At 49.7% G+C, this 14,927-nt stretch overlaps 1 protein-coding gene across 1 annotated transcript in view; it reads left to right on the plus strand.

Annotated features, from left to right (window-relative positions):
• The window catches only part of dip2a (disco-interacting protein 2 homolog A), a 91,282-nt gene that overhangs the window by 72,939 nt on the left and 3,416 nt on the right, over positions 1-14,927 (plus strand). The window contains 26 exon segments of the mRNA XM_042083548.1: positions 136-333; positions 460-551; positions 1,064-1,174; positions 3,110-3,233; positions 3,494-3,603; positions 3,798-3,900; positions 4,304-4,368; positions 4,648-4,741; positions 4,979-5,098; positions 6,304-6,418; positions 6,647-6,786; positions 6,940-7,076; positions 7,199-7,279; positions 7,405-7,532; positions 7,865-7,979; positions 8,199-8,400; positions 8,716-8,825; positions 9,059-9,139; positions 9,344-9,467; positions 9,699-9,820; positions 9,928-10,039; positions 11,324-11,433; positions 11,965-12,095; positions 12,258-12,426; positions 12,777-12,947; positions 14,775-14,836. Of these exon segments, the coding sequence (XP_041939482.1) occupies positions 136-333; positions 460-551; positions 1,064-1,174; positions 3,110-3,233; positions 3,494-3,603; positions 3,798-3,900; positions 4,304-4,368; positions 4,648-4,741; positions 4,979-5,098; positions 6,304-6,418; positions 6,647-6,786; positions 6,940-7,076; positions 7,199-7,279; positions 7,405-7,532; positions 7,865-7,979; positions 8,199-8,400; positions 8,716-8,825; positions 9,059-9,139; positions 9,344-9,467; positions 9,699-9,820; positions 9,928-10,039; positions 11,324-11,433; positions 11,965-12,095; positions 12,258-12,426; positions 12,777-12,947; positions 14,775-14,836 (3,127 nt within the window).

The raw sequence follows: 14,927 nt of genomic DNA on the forward strand, positions 1-14,927 counted from the left end.
GCAAATGGTTTGAAGTTACATACAATGAATCAATACCAGTATATCAATAAAGTTCACTTTGACTTTGATAATGACTTTTTGAATTTTCACACTGTTACATCTCAAGTCGTAACAGAAGACTGTCCTGTTTTGCAGTTCAACACCCGGACCCCAACCAGCCTAAACCAGAGGGGATGCAGATGAGCCCTCTGGAGGGTGAGTCTCAGGGGGTGGTCTCCAACTGGCCCCCGTCCCTGCTGGCCTCCCTCCAGCGCTGGGGTACCACGCACCCCAAGAGCCCTTGCCTAACCGGCCTGGACAACGCCGGCAAGCCAGTCTACACGCTCACATACGGTGCGGTTCCAAAACTCGTGTGTGTGTGTGTGTGTGTGTGTGTGTGTGTGTGCGCTACTTGTTCGCCCAAAACATGAACACAGACTCCTATTATGTTTTACACGCTCTGTGTGTGTTTGACCACAGGGAAGCTATGGACCAGGAGTCAGAAGCTGGCTTACACCCTAATGAACAAGCTGAGCACCAGGAACGAGCCACTGCTACGACCTGGAGACAGGGTGAGCGCTAGCGAGATAGCTACCTAATTACGCTCCATTTCTGCCTACGTGTTCATCTTGATCTCTCGCTCTTTCTCCGTTGTTGTTTTCTCTTTGATATCTACCGTACTTGCCTCTTATTCTCCACCCACACTCTCTTTCTTCTCTGTCCATCACTCTCTCACTCTCTTTCTTCTCTGTCCATCACTCTCTCTCTCTCTTATTCTTCTCTCTCCCCCGTTCTGTTCTTCTCTCTCCTCCGTTCTGTTCTTCTCTCTCCCCCGTTCTGTTCAGTCTGCTGTTCCTGCTGTTCCTTCCCCTTCCCCTGCTCTCATGTGTTGTCCTCTGTGGCTCTGCACTCTCCCATTGGCTCATAATCTGTGTCCACACCACATCACATATAACATATGGGGGCCACTGCCTCTGCTCTACCTCTTCAGGAGGCTGTCTGGAGGAGTTGCTGACCCATGCTGACCCAAGCCCCTGACCATAACCCTACCTTGCCCTCTGCTCTTTGTTTTTCTGTCCTCTAGGTGGCGCTGGTCTTTCCCAACAACGACCCCGTCATGTTCATGGTGGCCTTCTACGGCTGTCTCCTGGCGGAGCTGGTGCCCGTGCCCATCGAGGTGCCCCTCACCAGGAAGGTACGGACTGGGAGAGGCGACCCTGCTTGCTACTTATCGCGTGGCTCGCCGAGGCCCCCTGCTGGGCAAGAACGGAGGCACTGCGCCCGTTGTTCAACATTGCTTTTGTCCTTTCCTCACCCCTGTTTGAGTTTGCCACGTCTTTATGTAACACCCCGACGCAACAGCAAGGGCTCTACTGCTTCTCGCCTCTCATTGGCCGGTCCTGCTGGCGGTGGAAGGACGCTCCCGTTGCCACTCTCCGGACCCTCGGCTTGGCCAGCGCGCTGTTTAGAATATAGATGAGAAGGGCCAGGCTCAGCTGCTCAGACTGATGATCTGAGCCCCATCTGAGCGCACCGGTCCAGCTAAGCCGGTCAGGGGTTGGGGGTGTGTGTGGTGGGCAGATCTGAGCAGCCTGTCATCATTATGAGTCGCTGTATCAGATGAAGCTCCACTCTGACCCTGCCTCATCTTAATTACCTTTGGAAAGGATAAAAAAAAAAAAGCTGCAATAGGGCGCTAGTGCCTCCCCCACGACCCCCAGCTCCAGTCTCAGACCTGAGTGGAGGAGGAACGGGGGGGGAGGGGGGGTTGGGGGGGGGGGGCGGGGGGTAGGAGGATAATGGGACATCTGAGGATAACCCCCATTTCTACCCCACCTGGGACTCCCTGGTACACACATGTACCCAATTGCACAGATGGAGCATACTCACATACACTCTTGTGCACGCACACAAATGCACTTGGACAGATCTGTGCTTACTTGTGGGCACCAACACCATCCCTTACCATGCACGCACACACACACACACACACACACACACACACACACACACACACACACACACACACACACACACATTCATGAAAGTACAGATGTAAGTTTTTTTGCACGTGGAGCCACACACTTTTATCAAGGTTCTCTCTCTCTTTCTCTCTCTCTCTCTCTCTCTCTCTCTCTCTCTCTCTCTCACACACTCACACACACACACACACACACACACACACACACACACACACACACACACACATTCATGAAAGTACAGATGTAAGTTTTTTTTGCACGTGGACCCACACACTTTTATCAAGGTTCTCTCTCTCTTTCTCTCTCTCTCTCTCTCTCTCACACACACACACACACACACACACACACACACACACACACACACACACACACATTCATGAAAGTACAGATGTAAGTTGTTTTGCACGTGGACCCACACACTTTTATCAAGGTTCTCTCTTTCTCTCTCTCTCTCTCTCTCTCATACACACGCACACGCACACGCACACTCATACACTGGGGACATTAGTCTCAGCTCCCCTGCACTGTGCAGCCAGCATTTTAATAAGCGTCCTCAGCTGCAGCGGTAAATGGGTTATTTGGCGAGATGGAGATAAATTAGATTCATCTTTAAAGGTGAAACACTCACTTCCATGAAATGAAATATTAGCGTGGTCTGTGGCTGATACTGCCCGAAGTCTCTTATTTCAGCTTGCTCTCCCCTTTCCCCACACATTGAAGCTGTTCCTTCAAGTCAGGGCTGTTTGGAGGCGAAAATGACTTTGACATCCCCTATGAAATCAATAGCAGCACTGCGCCACCCATTTCTAATTGAAAGGAATGGGCTCTGACATAGCCTGAACAACTGCACGCTTGACAAATGAGACACCAGGAGGGCTGGAGTGTCGCAGTGTGTTAGATGTCTGAGAGAGGCGCTCTGTGGGATTATGCTTTAGTGGTATTTTTTTAGGAGGCTGTGGGATCAGTAGTGGGTGATTAATGCACCAGCACCACTCTTATTTGTACGTTAGGTCATCAGATTATGAAAGTGTCTCGCATTGCCTCAGTGGATAGACGATGCCCCTCTGAGCCAGTTCTTTTCCTTTTGTTTGGTGTTCAGGGCAAGGCAGGTATGAAGCGTTTACAAATGTCTGTCTCTTGTCCACCAGGATGCAGGAAGCCAACAGATCGGCTTCCTGTTGGGTAGCTGTGGTGTGACCCTGGCACTGACCACAGACGCCTGCCAGAAAGGACTTCCTAAAGCACAGACGGGAGAGGTCGTGACCTTCAAAGGTACACTCACCGCTTGTGTGTGTGTGTGTGTGTGTGTGTGTGTGTGTGTGTGTAAAGTACTGTTCCATATCAGCAATTATAGGAAGCATGTTTATTTGGAAGAGACGATGCTTCCTATACCTATCTAAACTCATGATAGATCGCTGAACTGCTTTAATCTACTGGATTATTCAGAAGATTTGATTCCTAATGTAACTTGACTTGTAAAGTGGAATCACATAAAGTATATAAAATGTGTGTGTGTTTATGTGTACCAACAGGGTGGCCACGACTTCTGTGGTTCGTGACAGATGGCAAACACGTGGTGAAGCCCCCAAAGGACTGGTACCTGCCCATAAGGGACGCCAGCAACGAGATCGCTTACATAGAAGTAAGCACCCAGGCATTTTCCCACAATCACACCGCACCCCAAAACGTGACACTAATTAAGCCATTCATCAGCATTAAGCGAGCCTCATTTGCATCGCCAGCATCCTTTAGCAAAGCAGTAGAGCTGTAGCAGGCGTGCTACTGTAAACAGTGTGAATCCTGATGGTGTTGTTTGTGCTCTGTTTCTCTCTGAAGTACAAAACCAGCAAGGAGGGGAGCACCATGGGCATCACTGTCTCCCACGCCGCCATGCTGGCTCACTGCCACGCACTTACACAAGCCTGCGGCTACTCAGAGGGTGAGTGAGTGCGGCTGTCGCCCCCGGGGGCGGGGGGGGACTAGACGGGCGAGCGAGTGAGTTAGTGAGCCTCAGGGGAGGCGGTCGATGTGCGGAGCGGATCGCACCTGCCCCAGTTACACCCAAATCAACTCCTCTCAGAGTCCCCACTGAGCAGTTTCCTCCGCAGGTGCCATAGTAACCGCACTTATCGGTGCAGGGGATCTGGTTCTACCTGAGGTTTTTATAGTTGCTCGGGTAACTGCCTGCGCTGAGCAGCGGGGAAAATGAACAGAGCTATAAAATGCTTTGATGCTTATAAGGTCATTTGAAGGTCAACTGAAGTAGTGGCTGAAGCTGTTAAACAGTGCGGCTCTTCTGAGCCTCACATCATTTCTAAACATATTACTGGTCCTGTGTCCAGGTGAAACCATAACAAACGTCCTTGACTTCAAGAGGGATGCAGGACTGTGGCATGGCGTACTTACGGTAAGATAACATCATCTTTAGTGACAGACTAATTGTGTCTCATTCACTCACAGGCATACACACACACACACACACACAAATAAACATATAGGCACATACTGTAGCTGGTCTTGGGCTATACTAGAGGCTGTGATGTCAGGCATAGACATAACTGTTAACATAGTGAATGACCTGCCATTGCTCCTTCACAGCAGTTGACATACTAACAACACCCCCATGTGTATCTGTTGTCCTTACTTACATTGTGTGTGTGTGTGTGTGTGTGTGTGTGTGTGATAGAGTGTTATGAACCGGATGCACGTGATCAGTATCCCCTACTCCCTGATGAAAGTCAACCCCCTCTCCTGGATCCAGAAAGTGCATACCTACAAAGGTGAGCCCCCCCCCCCCCCTCTACACGGCCCCAGTGGAAGTCATGGGTCAGACACTTATTTAAGGCCACACACTCAAGGGCCATTAGATATGTGGCACTGGTGTAAAATGATCGTATTCATGAATACATATCTTAAGAGGGAACAGTAGATTGTGTCACTGTTGATTTTGAAGTGAAATTGACATGCTTAAGTCATTCTGTAATAACCTTTGGCTCTCTGTGTGTGTGTGTGAGCAGCGAGGGTAGCGGTGGTAAAGTCCAGAGACATGCACTGGTCACTGCTGGCCCAGAGGGACCAGCGTGACATCAGCCTGAGCTCCTTACGGATGCTGATCGTGGCAGATGGAGCCAACCCCTGTGAGTTCAGCACATCAGAACCCCACACCGCTCTCTCACACACACATAGCTCTCTCACACACACACACCACTCTCTCACACACACACACATCGCTCTCTCTCACACACACACACCACTCTCTCACACACACACACATCGCTCTCTCTCACACACACACACATCGCTCTCTCTCACACACACACCGCTCTCTCACACACACACATCACTCTCTCTCTCTCACACACCTCTCTCACACACACACCTCTCTCTCACACACACTGCTCTCTCCCACACACACCCCACTCTCTCGCACACCTCTCTCACACACACACCGCTCTCTCTCACACACCGCTCTCTCTCACACACCACTCTCTAACACACACCACTCTCTAACACACACCACTCTCTCACACACCTCTTTCACACACACACCACTCTCTCACACACCTCTCTCACACACACACACACCACTCTCTCTCTCACACACCGCTCTCTAACACACACCACTCTCTCACACACCTCTCTCTCACACACTGCGCTCTCTCACACTCACCGCTCTCTCTCACACACACCTCTCTCTCACACACACCACTCTCTCTCACACACCACTCTCTCTCTCACACACACCGTTCTCTCTCACACACACACACACCGCTCTCTCTCACACACACCGCTCTCTAACACACACCACTCTCTCACACACCTCTCTCTCACACACCACTCTCTCTCTCACACACACCACTCTCTCTCACACACACACACACCGCTCTCTCTCACACACACCGCTCTCTAACACACACCACTCTCTCACACACCTCTCTCACACACACCACTCTCTCACACACCTCTCTCACACACACCGCTCTCTCTCACACACACACACCGCTCTCTCTCACACACACACACCGCTCTCTTTTACACACACCTCTCTCTAACACACACCTCTCTCACACACACCGCTCTCTCTCTTTCACACACACCGCTCTCTCTCTTTCACATACACCGCTCTTTCACACACACACACACACACACACACACACACCGCTCTCTCTGGGGCTCTCAGGTGCCTCAGGGACACTCCTGGCTAATACAGTACAGTTGAGCTGGAAACAAACCAGGAGTGATGATCCAACTGTTGTATATTTGTGTTTGTGTGTGTGTGTGTGTGTGTGTGTGTGTGTGTGTGTGTGTGTGTGTGTGTGTGTATGTATGTGCGTACATACAGGGTCGATCTCGTCATGTGACGCCTTCCTGAACGTGTTCCAGGCCCGTGGTTTGAGGCCTGAGGTGATCTGCCCGTGCGCCTGCTCTTCTGAGGCCATGACTGTCGCCATCCGCAGGTCTAGCACCGCAACTACAGCCACACACTCACATGAAACCTTTCCACCTACTCAGGCCTCTACTCAACCCTCAACTACACGACACAAGGCAGATTATTAGTGCCACAGCCTGTTTAAACTTTTTTTAGATTAGATTTAGATTATTTTTAGATTTTTTTAGACTACTGTTTTGGACTAGCTTTTTCATCCTGTGTGTGTGTGTGTGTGTGTGTGTGTGTGTGTGTCCAGGCCTCCAGAGACGGGCATCCCTCCCCCGGGGAAGGCGGTGCTGTCCATGAGCGGTCTGAGCCACAGCGTGATCCGCGTAGACACGGAGGAGAAGCTGTCGGTCCTCACCGTGCAGGACGTGGGCCAGATCATGCCCGGAGGTGAGCGCACCTCCGACCCTGACCGAGCTACTCAAGGAACACCACACACCAACTGCCCCCCTCAAGTTCCCTCACATTAGTTGTGTCTTGCTCATGTTTTGTGTCTGATCAATGAGTGTGAGAATGCCGCTAATGTGGCATGTGTGCCCACAGCCCTGGTGTGTGTGGTGCGGGTGGAGGGCACTCCTTACCTGTGCCAGACGGACGAGGTGGGCGAGATCTGTGTCAGCTCCAGCACCACCGGCATCTCCTATTATGGCCTGCCTGGCATGACCAAAAACGTCTTTGAGGTGAGCGAGGGTGGTCAGTGCAGGACATCCTTACTGTACATGTGTTTGAATGGGAGAGAGGGAGGGAGAGTGAGGGAAGAGGAGAGGTTTTATTTGTAACGAGTTCTCCTCATGTCTTTCAGACCATCCCAGTGACTGCGTCGGGGGTCCCCATCACTGACCGGCCCTTCACACGGACCTCTCTGCTGGGCTTTGTGGGACCGGTGAGGCTCTAGTGGACCGCTGGGTCACACTGCTTCTGTGCATCAGCTATAGCGGCCTGTCCAAATCAGACAGCACGTGTGGTGAGAATGCTGAGTGAGTTCTCTTTGTTTTCTTGTGTTGCCAGGACAACCTGGTGTTTGTGGTGGGTAAGATGGACGGCCTGATGGTAGTCAGCGGGCGGAGGCACAATGCAGATGACGTGGTTGCCACAGCATTAGCGGTGGAGCCTATGAAGTTTGTATACAGAGGAAGGTGAGTAAGGACCTTTACCTGTGTGTGTGTGTGTGTGTGTGTGTGTGTGTCATCAGTAAGTAAGTGTGTGTGTGAGTAAGTAATTGTGTTTGCATAAAAGTCTTAGACCAGCACTGTACATCTGAGTCAGTCTTGAATAGTTTGTGTATGTGTGGATGTGTTTCTTTGTGTATATGTGTGTGTGTGTGTGTGTGAGGATGAGGTCCTACAGTACATCATATTTCATAATGGGTGTGTGTGTGTGTGTGTGTGTGTGTGTGTGTGTGTGTGTGTGGATGAGGTCCTACATCATATTTCATAATGGTTATGTGTGTGTGTGTGTGTGTGTGTAGAATCGCTGTGTTCTCCGTCTCGGTGCTGCATGATGAACGCATTGTGGTGGTGGCAGAGCAACGTCCAGACGCATCAGAAGAGGACAGCTTCCAGTGGATGAGCCGCGTGCTGCAGGTACACACACACACACACACACACACACACACACACACACACACACACACATCTAACACCCATACTGAATGCCTGCATAAGTTCCTCAAGACACACGCATTCAGGAGGTGAAAGACCTGCTCAATGCACACACATGCAATCACTGAAATGCATGTCAAATGCATTCTCTCTCTCTCTCTCTCTCTCTCTCTCTCTCTTTCTTTTCTTTGTCTGCTGTAGGCCATAGACAGCATCCACCAGGTGGGGGTGTACTGCCTGGCGCTGGTGCCTGCCAACACGCTGCCCAAGGCCCCCTTGGGAGGCATCCACATCTCGGAGACCAAGCAGCGGTTCCTGGAGGGCGCGCTGCACCCCTGCAACGTGCTCATGTGTCCGCACACCTGCGTCACCAATCTGCCCAAGCCTCGGCAGAAGCAGCCAGGTACAGGTGTGTGAAAGTGCATGCCTACTAACTTCACATACTGGCATGTCCTGTGTGTGTGTGTGTGTGTGTGTGTGTGTGTGTGTGTGTGTGTGTGTGTGTGTGTGTGTGTGTGTGTCACTCTGTAACAGAATTCACAGAATGGTTGTACTGTATGAAGTCTCCGTAAGTATTTATACTAGGCACTGTTACCTGAAAGTCCTTTTAAACTTTAGGTCAGGTGTGTGTGTGTGTGTGTGTGCGCGTGTGTGTGTGTGTGTGTGTGCGTGCATGCATGTGTGAGTGTATCCCTGACCGTTCGGCTATGTTGCGCAGAGGTGGGTCCGGCCTCCATGATTGTGGGGAACCTAGTGGCGGGGAAGCGCATCGCTCAGGCCTGTGGCAGAGACGTGGCTCAGCTGGAGGACAATGACCAGGCACGTAAGGTACATCTCCATCCCACCCCATCCCACCCCACCCCTACACACACACATGGCCACCGAGGCCATGCTCAGGTAAGGCCTCCCATTTAACACCCCCTAACCTCCATCCAACCATCTCTCATCTTCCATCTGGGCTCATCACTACTGGCTAAAACATAGTTACTGTAAGTACAGTTGCCCGTTGATGTGTCTCTTTGTGTTCTAAGTTCTCTCCCCTCCTCCTCTCTCTGCTGCAGTTCTTGTATATGCAGGATGTGCTGCAGTGGAGGGCCCAGGCCACTCCTGACCATCCCCTGTTCATACTGCTGAATGCAAAGGTAAGGCGTCATCTTGTGTTCAGTTGAGGTAGTGGCCCTGTCTTTAGTGCAGAAATGTGAGGCGATTTCTTAGTGTTTGAATGGCTTTGAAGAGAAGTAGCCTGCCAAGAGTTTTATTGTCTGAAAATATTGAAGTATTTATTTATTTGTGTGTGTGTGTGTGTGTGTGTGTGTGTGTGTGTGTGTGTGCGTGTGTGTGAACAGGGCACAGTTGCCAGCACAGCCTCCTGTCTGCAGCTGCACAAGCGGGCAGAGCGCGTTGCCGTGGCGCTGATGGAGAAGGGCAGACTGAACACCGGGGACCATGTGGCGCTGGTCTACCCCCCAGGTGAGGCCAGCCGACCCCACTCCTCCATCATCACACCAACGCCTGCTCGTCTAGTTCTAGTGGACCCTCTTTAATCTCCGATGTTGTCTAGAGTTCCTGTGCATGTATTGAGGCCGATACTGTACATATCTACTTACACTATTGGACCAGGCTTTCCTGTTATCTTTACATGTACTGCAGTCAGATTAACCGAATGACCCACTTTGTGTGGCGTCCGTTATTCCTTTGCAGGCATTGACCTGATCGCCACCTTCTACGGGTGCCTGTACGCAGGCTGTGTGCCTGTCACAGTCCGACCCCCCCATCCCCAGAACCTGGCCACCACGCTCCCCACGGTCAAGATGATAGTGGAGGTAAACTACAACCACAAACCCCTTTCACTCACCAACAACCAGTCAACGCCACTCTACAACTCAGTGTGACCTTGCTTGTCACTTATGGATCTGCCTTTGATTGACAGGTCAGCAAGTCGGTCTGCATTCTGACCACGCAAGCAATAATGAAGCTGCTGAGATCCAAAGAGGCTGCGGCGGCAGTGGACGTGAAGTCCTGGCCCATGGTGCTGGACACAGGTACTGCTTATAATTATCTCCTGTCGCAGTAGCTTTAGTCCACAGGCAGTCTAGCTCTAACCACCCTCAGTTTTGTTTTCCTTGTCATGGTGTAACGTTTCCGCATTAGCATCCACCAACAGGTTATGGGATACTCAGACGTCAAAATGAACACCTCCTTACCCTAAACATATTCTACATATCATACCCCTCTCTTAACAATTAAAACAATTATACCCGTAACACCTCAGCCAACATGTCACATCAATGTCAAAGCCTTTCATCAGTGTAGTAACAGCTCCCTTTTCTGGGAGTGGAACTCTGCAACTTCAACACACGAGAATCACAACTATTCCACAGAGATTCCACAGAGATTTTAAGTCCACAAGAAAGAGTTGGGTCATTCCACAGGCACCGGCAGGAAAATTTTTCCACTTAGAGAGTGTCCGGACAATAAAAATAATTTTAACTCCTTACTAGAAGTAGTTTATTATACAAGACTAAAAAGTCATGCTAAAAAGTACAACAATCAAAAATATAAAAATACCTCAAATAAAATAAGAGTTAAAAATAAAAGTATTTCTTAGTTCTTCCCATGGTAATAAAGAAGCAACCCTGCGTGACCTTACAGCGTTACCTTCAGGTCTCAGCGCTCTGCTTTAAACTCTCAAAGTCCCCAAAATCTCAAAACTCTGCAAACTTATTTTCTCCCTCTGTTTTTATACTCTGTAGTCTGACTATGGTACGTTGAGCATTTCACCCAATTCTGGTTCGAGCAGGTTTTCTGACAGTCCGGTGATTTACCGTGCTACGTCCCCCAAACAGGATACTCATGTCTGCAACATTTACGCTTTACTCATGTCTGCAACATTACGCTTGCTTTTCTGGGTGTTGTTCCCCTCAGACATCTCTGAGCACACTGTGTTCTTTTGTGGTTTGTCTAGTGTAGGCTTTGCAAACAGGCTACCCTCGTGTGGTTACATGAGCATTGTGTTCTGCACCTGGTCCTTACACAGTCACCTGCACCATTGCCGATATGATTATACATCATACAACAAATTCCATTTCAAAACATTAATTAACTTTGCACAGGTTTACACTTCAAAATATGACTATATTTCAACCATAGCAATTTCATATACTTCAAAGTTCATTTCACATCACTTCATTTTATTCACACAAGGTTTGGTTCACAAATCTCATTTCAATTTTGGTTCCAACGTCTCTTGGCAGCATGTTTCTGTCCAAATGTATTTATCAATGGACATTTTGCCTTATCAGCCACATAACGCTTGTGTGTTTCAGATGATCTCCCCAGAAAGAAACCCCCTCAGATCTACAAACCCCCCACCCCAGAGATGCTGGCGTATCTGGACTTCAGCGTGTCCACCACGGGCATCCTAGCAGGCGTGAAGGTACTGTCAGTGTGCAGCAGAGAGGCGGTCACCAAAGGCCAGAGAGGAGCGGAGAGGACAGGACAGGACAGGAGACAAGGAAGCTGGGCTTTTGATCCCCCCTGCCCGGAGGTTTTCTAGGTCTAAAAGCACGTATGCTGGGCTCCCCTGCCTGTTCTCTCACCTCCGGAGATCAAACCCATTTTATCTAATGAGAGGGGCTTAAATCAGCCTAGATTAGCAGCATGTGCTCAACACCAAAGGCAGACAGAGATCTAGCTCAGGCTCTAATTCAGCAGAGTCCTTGGGAGGTCTTATCTGCACTCACTCCAAATAGAACTGTTAAGTATTTGAAAAACTTTGGCTCAGTTTTCTGTACATTAAGCCTTAAACACTTAAAAGCATTGGGCCTAGCTTATCCTGCACTGCAGTGTGGAGCTGTACACGTGGTCATGCAGGGTCAGATAGAAGTCACCATTGCACTAGTGCAATGCTGCAGTGTTTGTGACTGTTACCATGGTAGTAAGAGCTGCTTTGTTGTGTCCATCTCAGATGTCCCATGCCGCCACCAGTGCCTTGTGCCGGTCCATCAAGCTCCAGTGTGAGCTGTACCCCTCGCGGCAGATCGCCATCTGCCTGGACCCCTACTGCGGCTTGGGCTTCGCCCTCTGGTGCCTGTGCAGGTCAGTGGCGGTCAGGGTGGGGTGTCTATTTGTGGATGAGGTGCATGTCTTTGTGTGTGTGAACCAAACTAAACTTGTGTGTGTGTGTGCGCGTGTGTGTGTGTGTGTGTGTGTGTGTGTGTGCGTGTGTGCGTGTGTGTGTGTGTGTGTGTGTGTGTGCAGTGTGTACTCTGGTCACCAGTCCATTCTGGTCCCCCCTCTGGAGCTGGAGAGCAACGTGTCTCTGTGGCTGTCTGCCGTCAGCCAGTACAAAGTGCGGGTTACTTTCTGCTCCTACTCAGTCATGGAGATGTGCACTAAGGGCCTGGGCTCCCAGACAGAGGCTCTGCGGGTGAGTGCAGCAGCCACCATCACCGTACATTTCTTCATGACTTTTTCCCACACATATAGAATAGATGACCCATGCAATTCCCTTCATACATTTATTCTTATTCGGTTTATTGCTTTGTTAAATCCCGTACCTATAGCACTAGGAATTTAATACATCTCCTGTGCATATTTGAGATTCTCCTTAATCAGTAATTGAATGATTAGTGATTATTTATCCCAAGGGGAGCTTGGCAAAACTTTTCTGGAGCGTTTGAACATCTGTGAGGCGATTGAAGCAGACATACTGTCGTGTGACGGTCCTTTTCTGTCTTGTTCTTTTGTTCCTCCCTCTGCCCTGATTGGTGCACTCAGCTGCGGAACGTCAACCTGTCGTGCGTGCGCACCTGCATGGTGGTGGCGGAGGAGAGGCCGCGCATCACGCTCACGCAGTCCTTCTCCAAGATCTTCAAGGATCTGGGCCTGTCCGCCCGCGCCGTCAGCACCACCTTCGGTTGCCGCGTCAACGTGGCCATCTGCCTGCAGGTGAGGGGCCCATTTGATGACCAGACCCAGACTGGACCAGACTCAGACTGGACAGGCTAACCGACAAAACAAATTACAGTCCACACTCAAGCTGAAGTGTGAAGATACCCTTAAACTATCTGGAGGGGAATCCAATTTCCCATTCCGTTCAGCTCATAAAAGTTTGAAAATAGATCCTTGTGATTTTCCTGCTGTTATCTAGGGTTTTCTGTAAGGCACTGGAAAGGCAGCTGTCTCAACTGTTGAGCCGTTCTTTTTCCATGTCCTCCTTACACTGTTTTCCTTTTTGCTGGGCTTTGTGTGTCTGTTCTCTCCTCACAACTCACTCCCCCTCTCTGTATGTCTGCCATTGGTGCTTGTGTGGCCCTGTGTGTGTGTGTGTGTGTGTGTGTGTGTCCTCTTCTCTCCTCCTCTCTCCCTGTCCCCCTCTCTGTGGCCCGTGGTCAGCCCAACAGGCTGGGGAAGCTGGCTGAGCAGGTAACTGTGAGCTGGCTGGGCATCAGGGGCGCTGGCACGGCCTGTTGTTGGGGCTTTTAGAGAGAGCTTCTCAAGGGGGCAGACGCTTCGTGTGTGTGTGTGTGTGTGTGCGCGCGCGTGTGTCTTTGTGAATGCATGGCCTTTAGAAGAACATTCCACTTAGTGTTATTTTGTAATCGTGAACTACAGGACACGACAGATTCATAGAAAAGAGATTGAGCGACTAACTTTCTTAGTAACCGATGCATCAGCAAGGTTCCTTCGTCACTTAACCTCCCCCGCAATACAAACACTTTATTTTAGAGCTCATTCAAAACACATAAGAGTAGGGGTTCTCAAGAAGTTAAAGGAGAAAGAACTGGTCCCATATTGAAACCATACTGAAGTGAACTTAATTTACAGCTACTGATGATCCCTTAACAACATGCTTGCATCATTAACCATATCACTATTAGAGTAGCTGTTCTAAGGTGTCTGGGTTGACCTACATTTTGTAATACTCCGGCTGGCAAGTGATTTATTTATTTTTTTGCTCTTCCTAATAGCCCTACTGTAGTGTGCTGTTTGCTTCCAGTAGCTGTGTGTGCTCCCGTAGGCTGCTTGAGTAGATTCCTGCCAACAGCTCTTCTTTCTCTCCAAGGTGGTGGGAAGAAGAGTGCTTGTGGCTAGTCTGTTTTAGCACGTTAGCAGGGCTGCAACTGCCTTTTGCATCACTAGTCTGTGACACTGGACACTCGGTTTCCTAATGGAAAGGGGGCTTGTTTTTTTTTTTTTACTTTGCCTCACCAGCATGGGCCACCTTCGATCTCTCGCATTCATCGCCCTCTGTGAGGTGTAGATTGACAGCCCATGCTACAATGTGCTCATGTCTACTAAATGTATTAAGATGCCCGAGTCCTTGTAAGGGCATGTGTATGCCTGGCTTGCCAACATCTGGTGTGAAACAAATGAGATTGCAGTGTTCAGTTCACATCATGCCCTGCAGGGGGAGTGCTTTTTTAACGCCAACGTGGCTTGGCTATGTTTTGAGTGGGACCCTTCAGGTGACAGTAATTCCATTGCATTGCATTCGTTTGGTACACCGTAGCCCATGTGTAGATGCTAGTTTAGCCTTGTGCCTTAAAAGCCCTTACAGTACCTTAGCATTCACCACTCTTAGAGTTTAGTTCAATCAGTGAAGAGCTGCATGTCAGGAAAATTCTACATTCAGGGAAAGGCAAGGGATTTGGCAAACAGGCCATCAGAGCTGAGAGTCCTCACAAGTGAAACTATAAGCATTATGGGATGGCTGTCACACTGTGCACAAGAATCACCTCAGAAATGACCACAGTGACCACTCTCTTCATACAGGGCACAGCTGGACCCGACCCTACCACCGTCTATGTGGATATGAGAGCGCTGCGTCACGACAGGTACACCCACTGACTATGAGTTTGTCAATAGAGTCTACACTATAGAATGCCAGTGGCCTGGGACACAAATTACAATGTATTCTTCTCCAAT

Source organism: Alosa sapidissima, chromosome 2 (genome assembly GCF_018492685.1).
Source record: "Alosa sapidissima isolate fAloSap1 chromosome 2, fAloSap1.pri, whole genome shotgun sequence".
In the NCBI taxonomy this organism is placed as follows: Eukaryota; Metazoa; Chordata; class Actinopteri; order Clupeiformes; family Clupeidae; genus Alosa; species Alosa sapidissima.